The sequence below is a fragment of the Gallus gallus genome, chromosome 9, assembly GCF_016699485.2.
Source record: "Gallus gallus isolate bGalGal1 chromosome 9, bGalGal1.mat.broiler.GRCg7b, whole genome shotgun sequence".
NCBI lineage: Eukaryota > Metazoa > Chordata > Aves > Galliformes > Phasianidae > Gallus > Gallus gallus.
The window spans coordinates 23,364,130-23,391,287 of record NC_052540.1 but is presented as its reverse complement, the minus strand read 5'-3'; the positions used below and the strand labels follow the sequence as shown (position 1 = coordinate 23,391,287).

At 47.5% G+C, this 27,158-nt stretch overlaps 1 protein-coding gene across 5 annotated transcripts; it reads left to right on the top strand.

Annotated features, from left to right (window-relative positions):
- Window positions 1-1,192: 1,192 nt before the first annotated feature.
- TSC22D2 (TSC22 domain family member 2) lies at window positions 1,193-26,316 on the top strand. Of its 5 annotated transcripts, XM_040705982.2 has the most exons (5): window positions 1,193-3,753; window positions 18,059-18,130; window positions 21,613-21,783; window positions 23,734-23,785; window positions 24,824-26,316. In XM_040705982.2, exons 1-5 carry the CDS (start codon window positions 1,772-1,774, stop codon window positions 25,082-25,084), a joined length of 2,538 nt encoding a protein of 845 aa, XP_040561916.1. In that variant the 5' UTR covers window positions 1,193-1,771; the 3' UTR covers window positions 25,085-26,316. The 5 variants fall into 5 exon arrangements, with proteins under 5 accessions (XP_040561916.1, XP_003641833.2, XP_025009236.2 ...); XM_003641785.6 differs by lacking the exon at window positions 21,613-21,783; XM_025153468.3 differs by lacking the exon at window positions 21,613-21,783 and having other exon boundaries at window positions 18,059-18,167; window positions 24,824-24,925.
- The last annotated feature ends 842 nt before the right edge of the window (window positions 26,317-27,158 follow it).

The window sequence follows — 27,158 nt, the reverse complement described above, 5'->3', positions numbered from 1 at the left end:
TTAGAAGGATATGAAGGCAGGAAATAATAAGGGATGATCAAGTACAAAGAGAAACAGAGTGGAGAATGAGGCTCATAGTAACACAAAGAAAGCTAGGCAGAAGACGAAGTGCTAAGCAGAGAAGAAGACAGTCTTGGAACGTTGTATGCACACAGACAGGGAGACCTGGGATGCTGCACAGAAGTTGTGAGGCAGTGCTTGTCGCACAGAGTGCTGTGCAGAAGGGCAGACCCTGAGGCTCAGGGCTTGTAAGAGATTGCGGTGCAGGGATGGTCCTCTGCACAGAGGATGCTGAAAATGTGGGGTTTGTTATCTGCAAGGACACAGACTGTGAAACGTGGACCTGAGGCTAATGGAGGAAAACCTCTGGTCATCTCCTGCATTTGGTCAAGTGACGCTGCTGGCTGCCCATGGAGTGGTACTGGGGCCTCCTCACCAGGTGGTGAAAGCGATGGCAACGTGCAAAGAAATGGAGACCTGGGTGGCCATGGGCAGAACTCCTCCCAGAGGAGTAAGGAGGTGCGATGGGATGACAACGGCCAAGAGAACGTTTGTGGGCGGAGGGCCATTCTATAGGAAATATAGGGCCGTTGGGTAGCGGAGCCCTGGCACAGGCTGACCAGGGAGGCGTGGAGTCTCCTTTTCCGGAGGTGTCCAAACCCACCGGGACGTTCCTGTGCAGCTGCTGTAGGGAAATGCTAGGAGGTCACAGAGGTCCCTTCACAGGGTTCAGTGGCACTGTGTGTGATCAGAGCACGCCAAGAGCGCGTGGACAGCCATCTGAGCACCCTTCTTGCGCTTCCTGAGCTGGGGCTCACAGGTGGTGAGGACCTCAAACTGAACAAAGGGAACGTGTCTGCCCCGGGCTGAGGCCATCTGCACACCTGAGCCTAACGAATGCACAGGCTCAGCCAGGCACGTGTGAACTCTTCTAGCACCAGCGAGTTCTTAGATTGCTGGTGCAGCGGCAGTAATCTCCGCTGAAGCTGGAGAAGGGTTTGGTACGGCATCACACCGGGAAATAGTACTGACAACACACGGGAGGGCCAGATGGACCTCCACGCCGGTAGGGGGCGCCGCCCGCCCCGCCCGCCGTCCACCTCCCCCCCCTTGGAACGAATGCCCGGGCTGCGCGTGACGTCATCGCGGCGAGCGTGAGGGGGCGGGGTGCCCTCCCGGCATGCAGCGCGGCAGAACTTGAGCCCCATCTTGGACGAGCGGGGCGCAGACGGAGCCCGCGCTCCCGGTGCTGCTGCGGAGCGACGGGACGGCCCGCCCCGCGTCCGCCCGTCGCGGAGGAGCCGATCCCACTCGTCCTTCCTCCTTCGCCTCCGCCGAGCCGGCCCTCCGCCCGGGGCTCGCCTGCGGGCCGGTTCCGAGCGAGATGCGTCTGGCGCTGGTCTCCAGGTAGAGCGCGGAGCAGGGCGGGGGGACGCGGGGCCGCCTGGGCCTCGCCCGGCCGCCGCGGAGCCCCTCGCGTGGGGCGGGTCGCGGGTCCGCGTCTGCGGCCGCCCCCTCCCCCCCCGGCCGGCAGGAAGCCACGCGGCGCGCTCGGAGCGGGGCCGCGACAGGGAGGAGAGCCGCGTCCCGGCGGCGGGAGGAGGGCTGCGGGCCGGGAGGAAGGGGAGGAGCGCCGCGGCCCGCCGCCCGCCGGAGGAAGCCGCCGGAGGATGTACGGTAGCGGCCGGGAGTCGGCCCGCACGCCCTGACAACCCGCGGTGGGCCGCGCTCCACCGGCCTGGCCGGCCCGGCCCCTCCGAGCGGGGGAAGCATGTCCAAGATGCCGGCCAAGAAGAAGAGCTGCTTCCAGATCACCAGCGTGACCACGGCGCAGGTGGCCAGCAGCATTACCGAGGACACGGAGAGCCTGGACGACCCGGATGAGTCTCGCACCGAGGATGTGTCTTCTGAAATCTTTGATGTTTCCCGAGCTACCGACTATGGCCCTGAGGATGTCTGTGAGCGGAGCTCCTCTGAAGAAACTCTCAACAACGTGGGTGAGGCTGAAACTCCCAGCAGCGTCTCTCCCAACCTCCTCCTGGATGGGCAGCTGGCTGCAGCTGCTGGCGGGGGAGCTGCTGTGCCACCAGCAGTGGCCCCCAATGGGGGGGCTGTGCCCAAGAGCTCTGCCGTACCCCTGCCAGCTGCTGGCACTGGAGGCAGCGGTGCTCAACCTGCCTTGCCCTACTCGGGGCCCTCTGCGCCTGCTGCGCCTGGGACAATGGCTCAGACAGTGGCTGCTGCATGCAGCTCACGTTTCAGAGTGATCAAGCTGGATCACGGTACTGGGGAACCCTACAGGCGAGGACGATGGACGTGTATGGAGTATTATGACCGGGACTCTGATGGCAGTGGTGTCTTGGGCAGGACTGGAGATTGCATTAGGCACAGCAGCACCTTTGAGCAGGCTGCTCAAGAGAGGGACAGTGGGCTCGGTGCCACAGGAGGTTCTGTAGTGGTCTCAGCTGTGCCAGCGTCAGCACATGGCCCTGATTCCATAGCTGACAGTTCCCTTACTGCTGTGTCACAGCTGCTTCAGACAGAGAAGATGAACCAGGCCTCTCTACAGCAACCTAATTTTGTCATTGGGCAACAACAGCAGTCGCAACAACCTATAGGTGGGGCCATGCCTCAAAGTACTGCTCAGTCTATGTTTTCTGGGGCTTCGGTAGCAAATCAGCAGATAATGGTGCCACAGCAATCACAGCCACAGGTAAATACGCAGAGTGTTGCACAGGCTGGACCCAATGGAAAAGGCATAGCACCTCCAAGTGTAACGATGGGCCAGACAAGCATTCCTGTGGCACAGCAGCAGGTGCAGCAAGCAAGCGTGCCAGTGACTCAGCCTCAACAATTTGCTTATTCTCAGTCCCAGATTCCACCGGTGCACCTACTGCCAACGCAACCTTCTGGTCAGTCTGAATACATGCAACACATGACAATTATGCAGCCTCAAGGAGCTATTCAGCAGGCTCCTGCAGGCTCTGTTCCAAGTACTGCGGCTTCCAACCTGCCTGTTGGACAGGTGACTGGTCCAAGCCCTTCACCTGGGGGAGCACCAGTGATGGGGGTGCCAGCGCAGCCAGGTGAAGCAGTTGCACAGGGATCAGGAATTATGCAAAGTGGCCAGACACAAGCTGGTCAGACTGCTGTCCAGCAGCCAGGAGGCATGGTGCAGCAAGGAATTGGACATGCAGGGGTTGTGCAACAGAAATCTGTGACTCAGCATCAAATGAGTGGAAGCAGTCAAGTGTCTGGAATGCCCGGTGCTCCCCATGCCGTGGTTTCTGGAGTTCAGAACGTGCCTGCAGTTGTGCCCGGTACAAGTGTGCCTAGTGTGTCTACCACTTCTGTTACTATGCCAAATGTCCCTGTTACTCTGGTCCAGTCACAACTGCCTAGCCACACTTCTGTCAGCAGAAGTACCGGTGTTGTCCAGCAGCAGCAGCAGCACGTCGGGCACTCCTTGATACAAGGTGCACCTAATGTACCTACAAATCTGCCACAGTCGAACCTCGGACAGTTTCAGACTCCTGCTCAATCTGTAGTAGGCCAGATTGATGATACTAGAAGAAAATCGGAACCCCTACCTCAGCCACCACTTTCTCTTACAGCTGAAATTAAACCTCTTGTGAAGCCTCCCATTCCAGACACTCTAGCAAATCCTCTTCAGTTACCTGCAAGTACTCCTATGAACAGTCTTGCCAGCTCTGTGTTTGGCATATCTATTCCTGTTGATGGTGATGAAGACAGGTATGAATTATTTTATAACACTATAAAAATACCTTCTCTTAAGGAAACAATCTTCAAGTTATGGTCAGTGCTTTTATGAGTTCATATTTTCGAAAAGTCTTAACTGAAATTTTAGAGTTTTCTTTGAGGTGTACAATTCACTGCTTGCCTGAAAACTGTTCTGTACTGCTTGTTCTCAGAGCAGGCAGAAAGTGGCTGTAAAGCTGCTTAGTGCACAAGTAATGTAATTTCTGAATCAAAGACGGACTGAAAACAGTCACCCCTCCTACACCTCCTTCCTCACAGTGTGAGGAAGTCTGTTCACTCCTCCTTTCCTCTGAGCTTACTGTGAAACAGGCAAATGACAGCAAGGTTAAAGTAGTGCTCCACTGCTGCATTGCCCTATTGTTAAAGATGAGTATGTTGCTGTCTTAGGGCTGTTGGGTGAGGTGCCTTGGAGAACATGGCATGCTGCTAGCACTATCCTGTTTTTTTTACCCTGCTGGTAAACTCTCATTTTGTATCATATTAGTAAGGAGAGTACTTGCACCTGGATATATGTGATGTGCTAACATAGTGGAAGGTCTACAGATAATAGCTCTCTGAATTAAATGAAACCAATACCACTTAACTCTGCTCATCTGTATGAGGCTGTCGGCACAGTGGAAAAGTACAACCTCAAACAAAAACCTTCTTAGTTGGAAAATAGGAACAGATTTTTATAATGTAGTACATAGTACGAGCAAACTTGCCAAGGGCCTGAGAGAGGGAGCACCCAGTTCTTTCGTTCTCAGAGGCCTTGCAGACTGCTCTTGAATGTGGCACAGTGGCTGAAACTGCTCTTAACTGACTGCTCCTTTCAGGAAGGACTTCCAGGGAAAGCAGTATTTGAGCATTGAATTAATATAATTACCATTTATTGCTGTGTTTACTGCAATTTGGAGAAATATAATATGAGTGGGGTATTCCTGTCCCTATTTTTAGAGATAGGAATAACAGCATTATGAGAAGTTCTGATGCACTAAATTGTCCTATAGGCTTTCCCTCATCTGGGAAGAATGTCAGACTGTAAGATAATACCGTCAGTGTTTCTTGGTGTGCTTTTAGTAAAGCTGCTGAGTATGTGGGGGTGGGGCATAGGATGGGGAAGGCACTTCAAACAAATCAGTCTTAAGAATTGTATCTGTGGTGATGCAGGCTTTGTGCTCGCTGCAACTCTGACACTGCATTTGGAGCAGTAACTGCTAAGGCATTCATACAGGCAGAAGTGGTGCTGTGGGCAGCTGAGCTCCACTTAAAGCAGTACAGCCTTAGTTAGCCACCAGGACTGCAGCTGAATATGCCTACCTTAGGGAGATTGCTGACAAACTTTTCTTTGTGCTGAGAAGGTTTGATTTCAAACTGGTCACTTTTTTTTTAATGTCCCAATATATTAAGAGAAATAACTTTAGTCATTTTAATGGCTTATATTCATTTTGCACAGCCTGTAATCCCAAATGTTTGTATAAATGGTAGTCACAGATGTGATTGTGCCAAGGGATCATTTCATGTCATGATAAGGAGAACTTAGCAGCAAGTGGGACACCTTTGGGGGGAATGGTGAAACAGGCCTTGGGCAGCGTATCCTGAGTAGTGGCTTTTTTTAAATTATTTTTGTATTTTGAAGAATTGCAGAATTGTTTCATACAGTGCTAGTTTCTAAGGAAGCACTTCTGGAAGCACAGCCACAAGAGCCAGCAGTGAGGAACAGGAACGGCTGCAGTGTGCTGTGTTGGCTGTACGTGCCACGCTGTGATGTGCAGTAGAGAAACCAACTTGTGGTTATCTTTGGAGAAATGCAGACTTCTCTGTTCCGTCCTTCTGTGCCAGGAGATAAAGGCTCACCATTTGCTGGAGTGGTACAGAGTGGAGCTGTATGGCAGGGAGGCTCTGCCAGGTTGGAATAGTTTTCTTTAGGGATGCTGATAAGCAAGGAGGACTCATATGAAACATGCCTACGCATCACACAAGGCAGGAGGTGTAGTTCCAAGCTTATTTCTCACCCCCCTCAGGCAGCAGCTCGACTTCCACTGGTTTCAGACCGAGGAGAAAAGAAAAGCCTGGTGGCTTTTTAGGTGCTGCATTACCACTTTGTCTTTATTTGCTTTACTTGCTGAGATGGCTTTATTACAAAACCATTGCTTGTCTGCTCTTTTCATCTTTTTTCTTTCCAGATGTTTAAATCGCACCATTACTCCTATGGGCTTGTTCCCAGTTGTTTTATGGACTGAAATCAGTGGTGAAATAGTTAATGAAGACCTTCAAGTGTCATTAATAGGCTGAGGGTTGACACTGATAACACTAATAAAGCACAATAGGAGTTTGCTCACCATGAGTCATTGCTCTGCCTGCAGGTTCAGGAAGTGAGCACTTGGCTTTGTTTAGAGGATTTACTTTGTGGTTGTGAGAGCTAGAAATTTTGTGGGAAGTGTTCTTCCTTTCAGCCCTAACGTGTACATGCCAGAAAGGTGGATGGGTGCATTGGCAGGTGTCTTCAGTTCTTTGCACACCTTCACTTGTATTCAGGCATTCATTATGTACTTGGAACTGAATTTGCATGGATTTATCTTATGGTCATCTTCTAAAATTGATGGAGGAATACCATATAGCTCTAAGTATCTTGAGTTCATCTAGTAAATCACTCGTCATTTGGAATATGAAGAGGAACTCCATTAAAGGTAAATTAGTTTGAGAAGGGGCTTCGTTTGAAGCAGACTGAGAGCTGCAGTGAGTGGCAGAGTGGCAGCTTCTCATCTGAGGAAAGTTCTGTGTGTTATTCCTGCCTCATCACCTACTGTTTTAAGTTGCTCTGTGTTTAAAGTAGAAGTGGAGGTGTGAGGAGGTGTATATAGCATGACTGATAACTTGTTCTGTCTTATCAGTCTGCAGATGTAGAACTAAATTTTTTTTGCAGAGCATTTTTCATGAAACCCTTTATTTTCCTGCTTTGAATATCCATTACGTGCTGAATGATGCAGAATTGGGTAATCGAGAAATCTTGTCAAGGTGGGAGGAAGGGAAGTGGTGTCTGAAGGGAAAAAGCAAAGTACCCTTGGCACATCCCAGTCTTCCTTTAAGAAGCAAAGCTATGTTATTTAGTTTATGCACCTAATTTGCTAAGATATTAAGAAGAAATACATCTTGTACTAATTATGAAAGATCTACAGAGTGACTTAACTTGATTTTCCTCTCTAAATGTGGCTATGAGCAGAATAAGCAGCAGTATTCAAGGATCTGGGAAATACTGCTCTCAGTGAGGCAGCTGTGAGCCTTGCAGTGCATTTTGCATTTGTTATCTGGCAAATACTGTGAAAGCAGGCAGAAGTGGGACTCAAAGTTAGGTGGGCCTTTAGTAGTGGTATGTTTCAGGGTCAGTATTCGTCAGTTCCCCTTTCACCTTGTGTCCATATACCCAAATCCATAGTCAACAAGTGTCACGATCCAGCTGGCCTTGTGCTTTTTAAAATTTTTTTATTTTTATTTTTGGCCATTGGGGAAAAGAAATATGTTGTGTGTGTTGAAAAAATGTTACTGAGAAAGCTTGTGCAAACCTCCTACATGCTTGGCAGACTTTGGGGGTAAGATATTACCAGGAGTGCTGGAAAAGGAGCGGGGTGCCGATTGCTTTCCAGAGATATCTGACCAGCTTGAGCTGGGCAGGCTGTATTCCAGGAATGCTAATGAATGGCTGCAATTGTGAATGTCCGCTGCAGCAGCTGAACTGCTGGCAGCCTGGTTATGCAGACCCACACAACACACCTCTCTGCTCAGTTAAGTCACTTATTTGTGTAGTGTACTAATTGTTGCTGATAAACACAACCAGGGGATCTGAGCTCCCAAGACCTTGTTTGTAATACAAGGGCAAAAGTGAGGAACAGGCACTAACGCGACTTTGCTACCAACTTGTTTTGTGTTGCTCTGGGTGCATATTTGTGAATAAAAATGGAGGTGTTCTGAAAATGCATACCAGTAAGCAGTACTTGAGTTGCATTGCTGTTGATTATTGACTGTCTCTGTCTTCATTTTGTTTGTAAGCTTATCAAAGCTTTGCACTGTACTGCAGCTGCAGAGGTGAATAGTTTTCTGCTATCCTAGGGGCTTCTGTTTGAGCAGTGGTACAGTGGGTGATGGTATAACATGGACAGATCTGTGCTGGAATCCGGAGTGTTTGAGAGATGGTGGGGATGGGACCTCAGAGGTGAGCGTTTTGGTTGGTGGTACCAAATGACCATTCAAACAGCACTGCTGTTGGTTGTATTTGGTTCTTGCTGTAATGCCTGTAAGAAAACCTCCATAAGGTCACTCTGACAGCACGCTGCTTTCTGGGCTGTGGCACCTGTTCTGCATTCTGTTCTTGACTGTTAGAAGACAGCTGAACAGAAGAATGTGGTTGCTTACCTGGCAGTGATGTTCCCCAGTTTAAACATTTCAGTGCCTTTGTTAATGGCAAGTCAATGCAGCCTTAGGACTAGTGAGGTATAATTGTTTCAGATGAGGTAGTTATTAGAAGGAAGAAAGGAGAAGTACTTGAAGGAAACTCACAGATGGAAGCAGTTGAGATTTGGTACGTTGTAGTGTACCAGCTCTGAAATAAATGCTTCTCTGTACCTTGTACACCCAGGTCCAAGCAGCTCCACTGCTGTAGGTTTTGCTTCTGTCCCCTACAGAAGAGTGCGAGTGTTCATAGCTTTTCTCTGAATGCTGTTTTGTACGCAGGAATAACGCCATAGCTTCATAGGAGCGTATTGAAAGTTCTTGTTAAAAAGTTGAACTTCCTAGTATTTAGCAGGATGGCTGCTGAGCTACTGGGGCTGGGTTTCTTGCTGCTGTTAATCTCTTTTGGCCCTAGGTGACCCTGAAGCAAAAAGGAATTGCTCCCTGTTATGGTATGGGGTGTTTGAATGTTGGCCCGCTGCATTTTGAGGCAGTCGTGTTTCTTTGGTTATTAGCAGTGTCTGTTGCTCTTGCAAAACGTCAAATTTGCTGATGCACAGTTGATAAAGATTCCATAAGATTCTGTGAGAGTCTTCTGCTGAAGTCTGTTTTAGATCTGGAAGATTGTTGGCCTTATGTGTTCACTTTTATTGGTATATCTGTTGTGTAAATACAGAATTATCTGCAGTGACTGCTGGAGCTGCAGTCTTCTGAACAGGTTCTCCAGACATGCACGATCACTTGAAGTGCTCTGTGAGGTTCTCTTCATTCTTCTTGAAGGTCCCTTTAAACTTCATAACTTATGAACTTCATAACTTATGAAGTTTAAGGGCCCAGCCCTGCCCCCGGCCCCGGAGCTGCTGGGCTCCCATTGGTGCCTTCTCTGGCCCAGCAAAGCTCACTGAGGGCAAAGCTGTGCTGGGCTCCAGGCTGGGCCTGACGCACTCCTCTTGGCTCCAGTTGGGAGGGTGCACGGCCCACAAGCACCTTGGCTGTCCTTATGAGTGCTTTCCCTAAGATGTCTGTATGAGTCAAGGGGCAGCTTTTGTACTGAAGGTGCTTCGGTTTTGACTTAATCTGAGTGCAGATTTGCATGAAACAAGGTATAAAGAACATGTAAATGATGTAGAAAGGCAAAGAAATAAACTTTATTTCTTTGTAAGTATTATTTCTTTATTATTTGTAAGTATTTATTTCTTTGTAAGTATTCCACTTACAGAAGTATGCTGCACGCAGTCTGGGTCCTGATTTCTTTTTAAAAAGTAAAGTACTTTGTTAAAAAAAAAAAAAAAACCTTTGCGAAGAGATGCTTTACCCACCGGTGTCATGTGAGTATGGGCAGGGAGGATGTTGCTGAGTCCAGGTTTGTCTGCTTTCTTTTACTTGCTTTTTCCTCCCAGGTCTTGAGATAGATGTTTTCCTGACAAATAAGTATTTGAAACTGCTGTGCAGTAACTTGTGTGTAACTTAGTTGTTGCAATGCCACTTTCATCAGTGATCACAGGAGGTTTTCCTTTCCCCTGGGGGTTTGGTGGAATCCTGCTTTGTGGGCCGGGGAGGCAGGAGGAGCCTAATCCTCTACAATAAATTCACATATATTAATAAATGCAGTCTTCATTACCGACCAAGCTGAGGAAAAGGAAGAGTTGGTGTCAAAATTCTTTTAAAAGCATATTTTTCTAGACTTAATGCAATAGGAGTGAGTGTAGATCTTCTTAATTCAGAATGATTGGCTTTGCTTTTCTTGCATCTTCCTTTCATCTGGGGTGTTTACATGTACTTTTTCAATGTGCTCCAAGCTTGCTGTCTTAGGTGAGATATTTTGCAGAGAGTAATACATCTCAGTGATGTTAGCCAGCAAGCTATAATAGATACTGAAGATGAAGACAGTGAAGATATGCTGAAGATGATAGATGATTACCAGCAGATAGTAGATGCTGCACCCCTTGTGAGGTGAAGTTTGAGGTGTTTGTTCACACCATGTAAGTGTTCTCAGGTGTTCTTTATGCTGAGCTTGTCATGGTGTGCCCGAGCAGGGCACTCTGCTGCGGCTGTCCCCAATTGCAGCAGGAGCTCCTTGCTGGGACACAGGAAGATGTTTGGTGTTGCCATTGACTCTGGCAGCTTCTAATCTCTGTTTGTCTCTTTGGGAAGATGTTTTCTGCTCTGTTGTTTCGTGAAGCTGCCTGCGAAGCTGTTCAGTGATTCCTGAACTACACTGAGCCGTACCCTCCCTACAACAATTAAGATTAACTTCAGTGAGAAAGCAAGTGATTAGTTTGAGAAATCTTGCAGTTGTTCTGTGTTTAAGCTTAAAAACAGACTTAGTCCAGTTACTCCTTATGCAGCTGTGAGTTTACATGATGAAAATTCACTCTGGCTGATAACTGCAGCAGCCTTCACAAAATAGCCTTGCTGTAGGAGCACTATGCCCATCCTTGGTGCTGCGTGGCTGCCAGCTGGGCCGGGAGCGTGGCTGGGGGGAGTCTGGAGGTGGCAGTGGGCACTGTGTGCTTCAGACTGCCTTTGGTTCCTGCCTAGGGACTTCACTGTGCACAGATTAAAATCTGTTTTCTTTAGCTTGAAGGTGGTGGATTTTGTTGTTCTTGGGTTTTGGTCTTGGGTGCAGTTCTTGGGAATATTTCTAGCTAGCGAGTTGTTGGGATGTGTCATTGGACCTAATCTGCCTTGATTTCCAAGTAGGGCGTCCTGCTCTGATTGAAATATCGACAAGGCTACGTCAAGTTCTGTAGATTTGAGGCTGGTCATTCTCTGAGGGAGGAAGTTCTGGGAGGTGAGGTTTCTTTTCTATCTCAACCTTGTCATAAACAGTATGATCTGGACTCTTGGAAACCCCTTTCCTTGAGTCATGCACTGGCCACTTAAGGTGGGCTGTGACCTACGTTTGTGTTGCAGGTGTCCTGTAAAAACAACAGAAAAGCACCTCCGTCTGCCTAGAGACTTGGTGTTTTTTTGGGGGGAAAGGGCTACATTAATGAAGCTTTCTTTGAATAATTATTAAAATTAGTTCAGAGAGCATGTTTTCACATCTAAATAAAACAGCACAGTGTTTATGTACATACATATGACATTTACAGCAACTAATGGCTGGTTTCTTCAGCTAGGTCATCTAATGCGGGTGATCAGTAAGTGTTTTATTGCAGAAGAAGATACTCTCTCCTGCATTTATCATAGAATCATTAAGGTTGGAAAAGACCTCTAAGATCATGTATTCCAGCCATCCCTGTCCACCTACTTTGCTCAGTTCTGGACAAGTGCAGGAGACATCAAGCTGCCCAGCAGTCTTTCCTCTTTTTGGGTGAGAAGTGATGGACTACTTGTTGAAACTCCTTGAGTATTGCTAATAAATGTCATTATAGACAGAGACTCTATCTGCTTGTTAGGGTAACCATTAGTAGAAACCAGGGTAATTATGTTACATATTGAGAACTGAATTAGTGTAAAAAGAATAATGAAATTTCATTGAATTTCAAACTGCTTTTTTTCTTAAATGAAAATTTAAGAGATGAGCGTTTGCTTCTTTTTCATGGTAAGTATTAAGTACTCACATCAGAATATGTGCAAAGCTGGCTCAAATAATGATTGTTAACCTAGCACAGTTACAGAATGCCATTACTTATGTCCTATGGCAAGGTGCCTTCCTACTATGATCCAAGGCCCAGGGTATGGAAAGTGTGGTGTCCCACTGTCCCCGTTAATTTTTGCCAGTATAATTAAACTGTAACTTTCTTTGTAGATGCTGTCACCTGTGCTTTCAGCAGTTGTAATAAAATCAAGGGAAGTGTCCCATTTCTCATACTGCTGTGCTCATTGTCTATCTACCAGAGGTGTGTCAGACAGGAATTACAAAGTGGTGTTCATCAGAGAAAGCCTGGAATTACCAACAGCAATTGGTAGACATAAGTGAATAGCTAGGTGTAGTTGCACCTGAGGCATCTGCTCTGGTTAGCTTCTGTAAAGCAAGTGTTTATAGAATGCCTGTTCTAAAGAACACCTTGTACTAGCTGGAGTATATAATGAGGAGTCTGTCCTGATTTTTACAGTTAGGAATTTTGTATTAACAACAGACCTTTTGATATTAAATATATTAAATTACTGTAATCGGTTAAGAAATTAAGACTGATTTCCTGATGTTGCCTCTGCCAGAGGTCAGACCTGTGCAGGATGCTTTCCCTCCTGCTGCAGTGTTGGCAGCCATGAGTACCAGTGATGGCTGTGCAGGCTGCTGGCTGAGCGAGCATCTGTAGTCACAGTGCTCCTGAAACTGCATGCACCTCTCTGGTGCCTTCTGCTTCTTCCGGGCATGTATTTTGAATATAATGGCTTTAAAGAAGTGTGTCAATTGAGCTGTGTAACTAAGCACAAAGGAATAGAGTTTTAATCTTGATTTTTTTTTTTTGTCCTTTCCTTTTAACTCCACATCGACTTTGCCATACATCAGCTTTTTTTTTTTTGCAAAGTCTCTCGTGTGAGCTTTGTACTTTGGTTATTGTGTTTTGTAGGAAATACTATTGGACCAAGGTTGCAGGAGGACGTATAAATGAAACGTCTGTTAAAAGAGGAGTGGAGAAGGAATTCTGTTGTTAGGTTAAACATAATCTTGAAATACCATAAACTTCACACGGAGTTCCCTGATAAGCTACTGTTAAGGAATGGCAACCCCTCTGTGCCCCCTGGGTTGGGCTCCTGAATAAGCCACCCTATGTGTTTTCATCTGAAGACCAACAGTGATCAGCCTATATCACAGGTTGTAGCTGGTAACTGAGATAAAGGCAGCCTTCTGGTGGTCAGTACAACACTGAGCTATAAACCAGTTTGTGTTCCAAAAGCTGCTAGGCGCCACTGTATCTCGTCTGTGTAACCTTTAGAAACGAAGGAGGCAATCACTTATTGTCCAGCAGCATGTATCATCTTGGGCAATGGGTGGCTGTACCTTAATTTTCCTTGTTACTTGAATTCCTTACTGATGGCCACAGTAAAGTCACGTTCATATAAGATGGCGGTTCTCTTAAGCAGAATCAAGCTAATGTCTCTTGGCTGTTAAATACTGCCTGCTGTTGCGTAGGCACTGAATATGTTTACTTGCTGACTTGATCTTTGGGCTCTGAGTTGCTTTTTTTCTCAGAGTAGCTTTTGCCTCTGTATGAACAATATACTAGCATCCTTTCTGTCCTTTGATAAACATGGCTAAATACCTGTATTTACAGGCGTGTTGGCAGGTTCCTGTAAACTTTTGTGCAAAGAATAAAGAGGCTAGAAGCTTCTGAATTTTCTATCCTTCTGCTGCAAGAGCATCACTGTATGATTAATAGCCTTACTTCTAAGACTAGAAGCACAAGAGTAAAGGATGTTTTACTAATGTGTTCTATTCTTAAGCTTAGTGCTACTGTCTGAACTCTGTGTGCAACTAAGAACTTTGCTTTAGAGTGCTTACCCTTTGCTTTCCACCAAAAAAAAACTCCACCTAAGCAATACAATGGAATTGAACCGCATCTTGATTTCAGAGTATAAGCTAACCTCTTTCTTTACTGCTTTCTGTTCTATTTCATAGTTAAATTTGGTTCCTGCAGGAGTTGATCTAATTCAAAGGAAGAACTTTAAAGCTCTTACTAGTGATATTGTGAATCTCAAGAAACTGGGACAGGCGTGTGAACTGATCTGGGGGCTTAAAAGCCAGAAACCTCTTGGAGCAAAAGCTGCCTGATCTCTTCTAGGATCAGCGGGGAGTTCTACTATTCTTGTAATAGATTGTCTTTGTTCTTTACTGTTTATTTGGAAACCAAGTCTGATCTTTAGTTTTAAACTTTTACTGCAGTTAAAACCCGTAATGTCTGTACTCTGATTATGCTCATCTGCCAAGGAGAAAAATTTCTCATGTCTGCTACTCTAAACTACATTGAGAGCGTAGTTGTCTTCCATCCATCTTCAGTGTTTCAATTTCTCACTTACAGTTCTGATTAACGGAAGAAAAAGAACGTAACACATCTTCTTGTGGTCTTACCTGAGCTTTGGTAGGCTTGTATCCTTTGGATACAGTTTGTATCCAAAACTGTCCATGAAATATAAGGTAAGGACTCAGGAGGGCCAAATAAAACAGGATATCAGCTAGTGTGTGTATACCTCCATGTAGGACAGAAGTATTGAGAGTTTGATACTTCTGGGAGATTTTTTTTTTTTAAGCTAGGTTCTCTTCTGCGGGATTGCACTCAGCTACTCGTTCCGTTTATACCTGTGCAGCTGATTGTTGCTACTTCATGCTTATCCTTATTGAATTGCATCCTTTTTATTTCAGACCATTGCTCCAATCGGGCAAGACCTTCCTGAATTCTATTCCTGCTGTCCTGAGTGCTTGCAGATCATCTGCAGTTGTAAAGATAGTCTGTACTCCACTGTCCAAGTCGTGGATTAAAGTATCCCATAACAGACTCAGAGGAGACCCTGGAGAGCTGTTTGATGCATCCTTCCCTCCCGCTGATCCACTGGAGAGCCACATGTACAGAGTAGTTGATCAGTTGGACCTTCTTTATGTAAACCACCATCTTAATTACAGAAATGTCATGCAAGGTGGCATTAAAAGATCTGCTAATTTTATAATACTATGCTTATATCTTGTATTCTTTCTATATGAGGCTTGTTTTTTTTTTTTCATACGGAATTTGTTTGATGTAAATTTCTGAAAAGGTGCCCCAGTGCTGCTTTGCTCAATATTGGATGGCTCCACTTTGCTTTATTTTTTGTCGGAGGTATTGAACATGGTTATCTGACCTGTTAGCTTCATGTTCTTCGTGCTCAAAGGTAGAAGTTTGGCCTTTTTTGTCTTCTGTCATCCCTGTTCGCATTACAGTCTTTGATATTGAGACAAAACTGTCTGAAGTGGCGTAGTGAGAACTCTTTGCCCCCTCGAAGGAGGCGTGGTATTGCTCAGGAGTTCCTGTGGTTGTGGCCCTCGGCTGCTGCTCTCAGCTGGTCACCAAAATGTCCCTTTGGTTGTATGGGACCACCAGTGCTCCCAGCCCTCCTCCAAAGGTGCAGCAGCAGAAAGGCCTGGTGTCAGTGGGGGCTGTGCCTCAGTGCCCTTACTTCAGTGGAAGGCATCTGTCTGGGTGCTTGAAGTTCTGCCGTGGTTTCCAGCAAAGCAGAGCTCTGTGGAGCGGAGTCTGAGCATGGTGTGTGCTTGTCCTGATTAGCAGCAGTAGGAGGATGTGCTTCCAAACGTGAAGGGAGAGTTTGGTATGATTTAGACTTCCCTTTAAGGGGAAGCTTGCTGCTATGAGTAGTCTGAGAGAACTGATAAAATTGTTATCCTTTAATTTTAGGTCACGTTTGTCACCTTAGAACTGGTTAGAAACAGTAACAGTGGAGTGTGTAAAGGAAACCAATGTGGTATCTCCTATAGGACTTCATGGAGAAGCTGGAAGCTGAGGCTTTTTTTTTTTCTTTTCTTTTACAAAGTAGGATACAGTCTGAATGTTTAATCTTCCTATGCTGGTTGCCTGTGGCAGTCTCTGGGACTGAGGCCACATGCCCTTGGCAGCCTGCTGTCCTGTGCAGGGCTGGAGGAAGAGCTAGAGGTGCGCTGCTTTGGCTGAGGTGTGCTCCCTCTGTGTGGTGGTGGTGGGGCCCTCAGGCTGCAGAGCTCTGCTGGGAATTGCCCACAGCTGTGGTGTGTTTTGGGACCGAGGCTCTGCCTTTGTTTCCTAGGCCAGATACAGTGGTGTCAGAATGGCTTCTGACATTCTGGCTGTTACATGGCTGTAGGTTACACTACTTCTCTATGCAGTTTGCTCAATTAATTCATCAAACTGAAGAGCTTTTAGTAATTCTCTAACCCTTTACTTTTTAATACGATTAAAAATAGGTGAAACTCAGCCGTGTCAGCTCAGGCCTGCACGTCAGGCATCACTTGTGTTACTGCTAAGGTTACTTATTATTAGATAGTGCATCTTCCTCTATTAATCCCTTGCTAAGATCTGGCTATAGAGTAGAAGCAGTTATCTTATCTGGGCAATACAAAAAAATCTCAACAGCAAGATGTACAAGTGAGAGCTTAACAAGAAACCTTCATACCTTTCTGGATGCTTTCTTAAGTATAGTAGAAGTACACTGCGCATTGGGTATTGGGGTAAAAATAGCTCGGATGAAAGACAGGCCCTGTGGTTGGAAGCCACAACTTTTCATACCTAGCAATAGCAACGGGGTTTTGTATACTGCAAGTAAATGTATTTTGGAAGATAAATGACTTTCTGCTTACAGCTGCTCTCTGAGGAAGAGGATTTTCATGTCTCAGACGAATGAATTAGGAGAGCTTGGGCCCAATCTTTCCTGTTAGCAAAGGAAGACTGTTTTATTTGCAGAAGCCAGTTGCTTTCTCATGCTGTCCCTGCATCACTCAGATGCCCTTTATCTTTTGTGTTACTTCATACTGCTCTCCTGTTATTAGTCAACTGTCACGTGTAATGTGCCTTCTGAAAACCTAAGGATCTCTGTAACTGGAGAGCATGGTATTTGTCAGCTTGACCAGGCCACTTCTGTAGTGGGCTGCTGCAGGCTGAATTTGGGGTGTGTGGAGGGGTGAAGGAAGGAGATGGAGCGACAAACTCTGCAAGCAAATGATTCCTGATCATCACTGATACATGGTGTTATTGACCTGGGAAGGTTGTTGGGAAGCAAATAGCTTCAGACGGAGTTCTGTTATGGTGCTGCTGCTTTGGTGTTCTTAATTGGAAAGACTTAAAACAGCCCTTTTCAAGCTATTTAAGAATTGCTCTTGTTACGTACCTGTGCTTCTAATGTTGGTGTAATCTTCTGTTTTAAAACCCCTGATAACAAAGCGTGAGTGGCATTTCTGCAGACTGCTGAGTTGTGTTCTGCAGTTGTGCTGTGGCTACGCCGGTGTGAGGATAAACTGCAGTGCTGGAAGAGGAGTTTTTAGGCCGAAGTGTAGTGCTCTGACACAGCTGCTAGCAGTGAAGGATTCTGACTTTGTGCTTCACTTCATATTCTGTAAGCAACAAGCCTGCAGATGAGTCCTTGGATAACTGTAGTCTTCAGACTGCACTGTTGGTACTGTTGCTATCTGTGAGGTGGTTATCTCTGAGCACGGAGGGTTGGGCTGTCACAAGAGTTGAGTGGCAGAGTCTGTGCCGCAGTGTTTGGTTCTCAGAGCAGTTACAGACCATGCTGTGAGGGCTGGCAGTGCCCCAGCTGTGCTGATGAGCAGAGTGGGCCGGCTGCGAGGCGTGGGGAAGTGCTTACAGACACAGTACTGCTTTAGGTTCTGTTCCACTTCGAACTTAATCTGTTTTGCAATTGTAACTTAATCTTCCATACTTTGAATGTGACATATGCAGCTCTGATTTAGAGGCTCAGTTAGAGAACTCTTGTGTTTCTACTATAAAGTGGAGTGTGAAGTGGAACAGAAATACTGGGTACTGTTTGCAGAGACATCCTGTGAAATACTGCGGAAAACATGAAAGGTATCCTTGAATTGAGGAATCTGTGGCACTAGTTATACAGATTACCTGCAGGAGGCGGTCAGCGTGCTAGGAGATGTTTCAGTAAGAGCTTTTACAGTACAGACCTTGCTTTACAGAAGCAACTTGAAACAGTGAGAATACCCATAGGGCTTGGGGGTGATTTTCTTTAAATTGGTGTGTCTTCAGTGAAAACCCATAGAAACAGCAAGGATTTCAGTCACTGAGCTCTTCTGACTTTCAGACATCAGTGTAATCTGTCTGGATAGCTAACTTCCTTTAATGCAGCTAGAGTAAGAGTTGGCATTTTTATTACGTATCCATTGTCAATATCTCTGTTTGATTCTTGGATCTCATAGGAATCCGTCAACTGCATTCTACCAAGCGTTCCATTTCAACAAGTTACGTGAGTCAAAGACCTTCTGGGATAGGTATGAATGCTTCAGTATGGAATGCATACATGCTGAGGTATGCATGAACAGCTTTGCTCTATGCAAGTTTCTCGTCATTTCATTTGAGCAGAAGTGTTGCTTCTTTTCAGAGCTTCATATCGGACTTCTGCAGCTTAGAAGTCTGAAAGCAGTCATGGAATTGAAATACTTGTACTGAAGCCTGAAACTGAACAAGTCTGAAATACTGTGACTTCTTTTTCCTCCTTCCATTATGCATGTATCATACATAATGTGTAACTGAAAGAGTTTAATGCTAGTCAGCTGTTAGCTGGCGTTCACTAAAGTGTTTGCAGCTTCCTTTTCCCCAGAGAAAGAAACTGTCACTGTAGCTCTTAAGTGTTATCTCAGAAAACAAGGTGTGAAAATATTGTATTTAAACACAATTTTGATGAAGCTGAAATCTTTTGGGCTTGGGGCAAGGGAAGGAAGCTTTGTGGCTTGCACATATTGTGCTTCAGTTAAGCTAGGTGGGTAACAAACGTGACCCATCATAAGAGATGAGGAGGAAGTACAGCCGCTGTGTTGGCATTGAACTCATGGCGAGAAACTGCAATGAGGTGCAACAAAGTCATATTTGCTATAGATATGGCTTGTCAGAGATGCATTACTAATTCATCAGTAGCTGCGAGCTGGTTCTTCCCCACACTTTAATGATTTTTAAGGTTTATTTTTTGCCAGCATTAAGTCCTAGTGATTGTGACTCCATGTCTTGTGATGCTCTGGCCTGTCACAACACTTCTGCTTAGCAAGCTCTGTGGAGTGCTGATTTTGTTCAGTTATTTGAGCATTGATAACGATGTCATCATTGTAATGGCTGCGTTTGACTTGAAGGCTCTTCACCAAAACTTGACTGACTCCTTCCAAGTTTGCTTGGCAGTATACGGTTCAGTTCTGGCTGATGTGGTACTAATGCATCCTGCTGGGTTTTGTTGAAGTGCTGGCATTAGGCAGGGTTTGTAAAGCACATATTCCTTGTAGGACAGAGCTGTACACAGTAATGCTGTGCATTAAGCACGAGATGCTGCTGCTGCCCTGTATGTGTGGGGCTGTGTCGGCGCTGGGATTCAGGGCGGCTTTTATAGCAGTGAAACAAACTGTAGGGGCTTGCATACAAATTTGGCACTGCAGCCAAAAATGCACTTAGGGGTTTACACTTAGAGGTTCGCTTGTTTCTCTGTTTTGGTGTCTCTTTACTTGAAAGCATTAATTTTTAAGATGTGAAAGCAGATTGAAAAACAAAAAAGAAACAAAACCAACACAGATTGCTTGCAATTAAGATGCAGGCTTCACAAATCCTAGGTTTGTGCATAATGTCCTAAACAAGTACTGGAAATGTGGAATATAGGGGTGCTTAAAAAAAGGAAGTACACCAATGTAGGAGCTTTCTTGTGGAGGTATCATCCTCCTATCTTTGCAGTTGAACACTTCCTGGTAAAAGCAAGCATTAAGTCCTTCTGAATTCCTCGGGGTGCCTTTGTTTCCCCATTCTAAAATGTAGGGCTTCCCATGCTGCACAACGTAAGCCCCAGTTGGCTTTTTAATTGCATTCTGCAGCTCTTTCAAAAGTAGTTTGTGAACCTCAGGAATTTGTTAGGAGATGATCTTCCTGTGTAACGGTAAGTTGTTCTGTTCTGCACAAATAGAGGCTCTCCTTGTGTGAGCAGCCATCTCTTGGGGCTGTTTGAGGCCAGCAAAGCTAACCACGCGCTGTCAGAATAGACAGTAAAATATTGCTAAATACTAAGTGAAGCAGAGATGGTTATTTTTCATTGACACACCGTGGCAGAGAAAGGTGCTGAAGGCATTCAGCCATTGAACGTCAGTGAAATACTTGTTACTGAGATGGTCACAAGAAGCCTGCAGGTGCTTTCCCTGCTTAGCTCTGACATGGTTTTGCTCAGAGCTCAGTGCAGTGTCTGTCTCTGGTGCTGGTACAGAGAAGGCTGAGAAGAGGAACGGAGGCTTTTTTGGCATTTTCACACGAGTCTGGCTGCTGACTCTTCTGTGACTTTTCTCAGGGCAGCACTGGTAGCAGAGGACCTTCAGGTGGGTTTTCCTAAAACGCAGCCATTATTTTTGGTAAGCTTGAATTCCAGGCGGTATGATTAAGCTTCCATTGCGTTTTTGTGTGAAAGATTAAACTTTCACAATGTAAATTCACGGGATGTGGATTTTTCTCATCATGTGAGCAGTCACAGATGTGTACTTTGCATGTTGCTGCTAAACATCCTTTCTGTGAAAGTGATGAGTTGGATGAGGTCTCCCCATGGCAGGCTGTGCCAAACTTCTCTTTGCTGTGCTGCAGCTGTCTGTCAGATGAGGTGCTCCTCTTTGAGGAGGGAGGCCAGTGTAACTGTCATGCCTTGATTGCAGCCTTACTGTGCTTGTTTTCAGGTGGAACTTTCCTGATTTCAAATTAAAAGTCTTAAAACTCCATCTGAAATTCTCTAAAAAATAACAAAACTATCTGGACTATATTTCTTTCTGACGTTTGCGTCTCATGGAAGGCATGGGCAGTGTGACTACCCTCATACACGGGGGAAAAATGATATATCCTGTTAGTGTAGCTTGACCTTACGAAGACCTTGAAGGAGCCACATTGTACATCCCTGTGCAAACCTCAGACTGATTCAGCTGACCCAGGTCTTGTTTTCCCCTAAGGAATTAAAATATTTTATAAAAATTCACGCATTGCCGCTGAGATCGATTCTTAGGTTGTATTGAGTAATTGATCTTTAGAGTTTCGTGTAAAACTGTGGAAAGCTTACTTGTCCTGGGGAAACAGGTATTTGTTTGTTTGATAGAAGAGCCAACGATTGTGCGGCTTAAATGGAGCTGCAGCAGCAGGCAGGCACCTGCTGTACCCCTGGGGCTGGGAATTCAGCCCACACAGCCCCAGCCCCCCTGGGATGCCCTGGGCAGCCTATCCCAGCGCCTGACTGCATCCCAGGAAGGAATCCTTCCCCACACCCAGCCAGATCTGCCCTGGTGCATCTTGAGGCTGTTCCCTTGCATCCTGTACCTTGTCACTGAGAAAAGAGGTGGGCACCCACATGGGTACAGGCTTCTGTAGTGAGCGTGGGGGGGCCTCAAAGGCCCCTTTGATCCGAACAGCTCTGCTCCCTCGGCTGCTGCCCATGAGCTGTGTTTTCCAGCTCCCTCACAGCCGTGCTGCCCTTCTCTGCTGTATGTGCTCCAGCAGCCCAGCATCCTTCCTGCAGTGAGGGGCCCCAAACTGGGCATGGTATTTGAGATGCAGTCCCACCAGGGCTGAGAACAGGGATGTCGTATCCCTGGTCCTGCTGGCCGTACTATTTCTGACGCAGGCCTGGATGCTCCTGGCCACACAGGCATGCTGCTGGCTTGTCTTCAGGCAGCTGCTGGCAGCACCCCCAGCTACAGTGCCTCCAGCCGCAGTGCCTCCAGCCTGTACTGCTGCTCAGGTTTAACTCCATTCACAGTGATATAGGCCCAGCCATGCAGCTGGGTTTCTACCACAAGGCAGTTTCTCTGGGAGAAGGCTGTGGGAAACAGTATCAGTGCTGTGCTGAAGTCCAGAAAAACAACTTCGGCAGCCTTTCCTCATCCACGAAGTGGGTCACGTTGTCACAGAAGGAGATGGAGTTAGTCAGGTAGGACCTGCCTTTCACAAACCCATGCTGATGGACTCTGATCACCTGCTTGTCCCATGTGCGTGGTGTGATGGCACTCAGGATGATCTGCTGCCTGACTTTCTCAGTGTTGAGTTCCCTCCTCCTGCCCTAGTAACTGTGACCCTTCTGCAAGCTGCTTATGGAATATTTGTCTGCTGCTTTGTCCTGGTTGGATTGTTCATAACAAACTCCTACCACGGTATCTTTCCCCTGCTTCTTGCCCAGAGGCTCTCAGCCCTTTCATCACCATGGCCAAGCTCCATGCAGTCTAGACCTTCCCTGATGTAGAGGGCTGCCTCGCTTCCTCTCCTCTCCTGCCCAGCTCTGCTGAGTGCCCGAGCCATCCATCCCAGCACCCCGTCTTGCTGAGCCTGTTGTACCAAAGTGCTGAGATGAGGCCAGGAGTTCTACTTCTCCCTGTCTGTTTCCCATGCTACATGCATTTGTGTAGGGGTGTTGAAGGTGGGCCCATGTCACCTGCAACAATTTTCTTGTTAAACACTTGGCGTTTTACTTATGGAGCACAGGCTTTGTTGGTTTAGCAATGAAGGCTGCTACTTTCTCAGTCTCAAAAGCTGATTCCCTCTTTTGTGTCATGATCAGCTTTGGTTTTCCTGTGAGCCTGGGTAAAATGGACTTGTCCAAATAGTAGTGTATTCTTCCAGCAGCTGGGCTTGGTTTCCTGTGTGTAACTAATATTTCTGAGCATGCTGCCGATACTCACTGTAGAGAGCCGTAAGCAGGTTTTCCTTACAGTGTGATTTCAGTGAGTGTTACGTATTTGTAAAGAGGTAAGTTTCCAACCCTGGCTGCAAACCTTGCCTTTTCCTGCACGCCAGCTTTTTGTACCGTGGCTGCACCGTGCTGATAGCAGCTCGCTCTGTGGGCAGCATGTTGACAGCTATTGCTTGCAGCCCGCAGCTGCAGCCCTGTGCCAGGTGTGGGGCTGTGAGCTGCACTGGGATTGCTGGGAGGTGGGGTGGGAGGGCAGTGTGCTGCTGGAGGGAGCCAATGGCCTCCAGTGTGCCCTGGGATGCGCTGCAGCTCTGCTCCGAATGGGGAGCTCAGTCTGCAGAGGGGGAATGCCTCTCTGGCCCCACTAGTCTGACTCTGGGGAGTTAAAAGTGATTATTTTATTTTTCAATAGGGTGGCTTGAAAACAGTCTGAACGCAGGAAGGCTTGAATTGCCATAATGTGGGATTTAAAGGTGCACTTCAGCACCGCGTGTCTGCAGTGAATACTGCTCTCCTGTCCCACCAATGGATCTGTTCTGTCAGACTGCTCTGCAGTACTGCAGCCGTGCAGTGAGGCTGCTCAGACTGCCCGCAGTGCATTCCGATGGTTAGATGCAGTCTGCTGAGAATTCACTGAAGTCTGTCTGGGCAGTGCTCTCCTGGAGCCCTGCACACGGGCATGTCTCTGCTGTCAGCTGTTGCTGCTCGGTTGCAGAGCCGTAAAGGCAGTGCTGATGGGATCATTTTTTTTATAGGAAGTGATCTTTAAATGGAGCTGGAGGACAAACACTATCAAACTTTTTTTCTTCAGTGCTTTTAAAAAACAATTTAGCAGAAATAAAACTAGAGGTGAGGACCCCATGAGTATCCCATGAATCAGTTCTCTCCCCAGTGAAGGAAGCTGGAAAATGAGGCAGGAATGAAAGCAACTGATTTGTTTGTTCCAGTGCACTGTTCTGCTGCTGGTGTCATACATCTCTTCTGAGGAATGATAAACTGAAGGAGCAGTGTCTCTTAGGAGCTCCAACTGTGCCGTGTGGGGAGGGGGATGGTGCACAGAGCTGTGTGCTGGATGTGTGGCGCAGCAGCTTTGGCCTCGGAAATAATGCTCCAGGAATCCTGTGGGTGCCAACAGGTGCATGCTTTGAACCAATGCAGTAATGCTCTAACAAAGTTTTCTGCTTATATTTGCAGCGCGTCTGGTGCAAGTGTTGTTGCCATTGACAACAAAATAGAACAGGCAATGGTAAGTACAGCCCCAGGCTCATGGCTGAGCGCACACTCCCAGCTGTGCTGTCTTTCTGTGTGTCTGTAATATCCCTTTGGTTGGGTCAGAGAGCTTTGCTTGGAAAAAAAAAAAGAATTCTCAGTACAAAGTATGAGACAACCACAAACCCGGATTGTTTTAACTTGTAATGTTAAGAGCTTCTCACCTACATTGTTTGTCCTAAAGCAATTTAAAATGAATTTCGTGTGTACTTCTGCAAACAAGCTGATTGAACTCCAGGGGGTGCTGAAAATAGCACACCTCTTAGTGAGATTCATTAATGGTTTATCTTGTAAATGGCACAGAGAAGTAACATTTCATTCAGCTTCAAGTTACATCCAGTTTGGTTTTATTTCTTGTTTATTGGTTCTCATACACCTCTGTGGTTGGCGTTGTGTGACGCCGGGCTCCACCCCGTCTGCTCAGGACGGAGCTGATGCTTTCCTTCAGGCTGGCCGGCTCCAGCTGTGGGCTCTGTCACCTCAGTTAGGCTGCAGGCAGAGCCCCACAGTGCAGCAGTGATGTCCTGCATGTGCTGTAGTGCTGCCCACCTGCGGCACTTGCTGGCATTTAATACAGGCTGATGTATGAGGCCCTCAGAAAGGGTAGAGCCTAAAGGTCGCTGCTGCCTTAATATTAGTTTGTGTGGTAAATATGGGTAATGTAACAGAAAGACCTTTCCAGAAGCTCTTCATCTGATCGTGTTACTCACACTACGGGCCTTCTCCGTGCTTGGGAGGGAGGTCGGGTTGCAGTGACTGTAGGTGTGGGGACGCTGTGTGCCACAGCTGACTGCTGTGTGCCAGAAGCAAAGATTGTGGTGTCAGGGCCGCTTTATGCTGAGTTGAGGAGCTGGGCTGATGGTCCTTGGAGCTCAAGTTTGTATATGTTTTCAGGGAGAGGTGCTTCAGCTTCCCAGCCTTAGCACTGGCTGCGGTGGAAGCAGCGAACAGTGAATCCTGGGCTGGGCTGGAAGCACCCTTCCAGGCGCTGTAACCGTGGGTTTGTTCTTTGCAGGATTTGGTGAAAAGCCATTTGATGTACGCAGTAAGAGAAGAAGTGGAAGTTCTGAAGGAACAAATAAAAGAATTAGTTGAAAGAAACTCTTTACTTGAACGAGAGAACGCACTGTTGAAATCTCTTTCAAACAACGATCAGTTATCCCAACTTTCAGCCCAACAGGCCAATCCCAGTAGCACTTTGCAGGCGCAGGCGGTGATGGCGCAGCCTGCACAGCCAGCACAGCCTCCGCAGCAGCCGAATGTCTCCTCAGCGTAAAGCTTTCCTGCCTCGTTTCAAAGCAGAAAACCTGAGAGCAGCCTGTCCTCGTGTGCCACTGATGTTCTTTCCACTTTATATGAAAGCGAGTAGCCATGCTTCTGTCGCGTGTTTGGCCTTCTCAGTATTAGACAATCATCCTCCAAGAGCTTTCCCTCACCCGAGCGTGGCAAAGTGCGGCTGTGCTCCGTCCTGCCGGCGGCGCAGAGGGGCTGCAGGCGGGGCTGTTGTGCACGGCCGGGGCTGCGCGGTGCCGCAGTGACGTTCCCGGCGGCTCCGGAGGGTTCCATGGCCGCGGGGCTTCGAGCCTCGCGTCGTCAGAGGCATCGATTGGGCCGAGAGCCGCCGTCCTTTCCATCTGAGTAACATTTGCCTACGTTGGTTTCATTTATGTTGTGTTATTTATTACAGGGCTGCTATTTCCATAATGTTCACGAACAATGTCACAGAACCTTCTTAATTTTTGATACGTGTACCGGTAAGGCGATGGATGGGATTGCGTTTCGTGGGTAGAATGTTTGGGCAATAACTGAACAAAGGATCCTGGCATATCTCTAACACTAAGGGCGATTCACCCTCGGTATTTATTTACGGTAGTGAAGGTCCAGCTGGAATGTAAATTTTGTACAGCGGGTCAGAGGAGGAGCGCAGCGCAGCGCGTCTGTCCGGGCGGTCGCCGGGCCTGGCGCTGCCGTACAGCGGGTGGGCTATTTTGATGAAGAAAACTTTGCTCATTTCTGTTTCTACTTCCCCATAGAGAGAACTTGCCACGATTCCTCCGCTTTTCGACATTTCGTACAATTATTATTTCTTTTTTGGGTGGGAATAAAAAGCTGTGAAATTGTTCAACCTCCTTTGTAACCAAAGAAGCAAAGCTGTGTAATTGAGTTTTTTTTTATTTTATGATGCACATTCTGTATGTATTTTTATTTAGTGTTTCCTCATTCACACCTTTCTTTGCTGTCTAGCATGATCTGCATGACCTGTAACCTTCGAACCACTTTCGTACCTCATGTTTTTATCCAGCACTCTTATTGTAACGTGTGTCGGTCTGTGAGCAGCGTCAAGAACAGAGAGAGGAGCCGCGTGGGGCCGCCTGCGCCGCGCCGGCGGGTGGCGGTGAAGTGAGCCATCTTTTGTTCATTTAAAATGGTGTTTTGAATTTCGTATGCAGGAAACGTTTTGTTACATTGCAGATTTTAATGTATTTAATAAATGCAACATGCAGATTACGTGCAGTGTATACTGAGTATTTAAATTAAAATGTACATTTCATAAATACAGTTTCAACAGAGGCCATCATTTGTGTCAGCTGCCGCAGTGCCGGAGGGACGGACAGGCGGCGGTTCTGAAATTAAATGCTGGGAACGGAGAAGCGGACACGGCTGAGCGCTGCGGCCGTCGCGACCCTCGGCGCCCTCCGGGGGCGCAGCGCAGCTCCGGGCGGTGCGGTGCCGCTTCGCTTCGCGCTGTGCGCGGCGCTCCGGGCCGGAGGGGCGACGGCCGTCCCGCGGGGTCAGCGCCGGGCTGCCGGCGGCTCCGCCCTCGGTTAGCGGGGAAACGCTCCGCCGGACGGGGAGCGCGGGGGGCTTGCGGGGGCGGGCGGGGCTGCCCGCCGGGCTCGGCCTAGCGGCGGCCGTGAGGAGTGAACGGCTGTTTCACGCGGCAGAAGGAACCCCGGGTCGGCGCAGCGTTCCCCATCGGGCGGCGCCGTCGGCCGTTGGCTCCGCCGACCACGGGGCGGCGCCGCGCGGCGGAGCGGAGCCCCGGGCTCGGGTCGAAGCGGGGCCTCCGTCGGGCGCGGCACTGCAGCGCCGCCCTGCGGCGGGGAGGTCGCGGCCGCCCGGGCGCTGCCCTGCGCCCGAAGCCGGCACCGCGCCGCGTGGGCTGCCCCGGTGATGGGCGCTGGGCCGCGCGGTCGGGAGCTGCGCAGAAGGCGGCGGTGTTCCCCTGCCGCGCGGCGATTCCCGTGCGTAAGGCAGCGTCCTACAGCCGCCGCACGCCCCGCGTGCCAATAGCCGTTAGTTGGTCGCGTCGGAGTCGCCGTTACGAACTACTTTCTGTGTCAGCCATG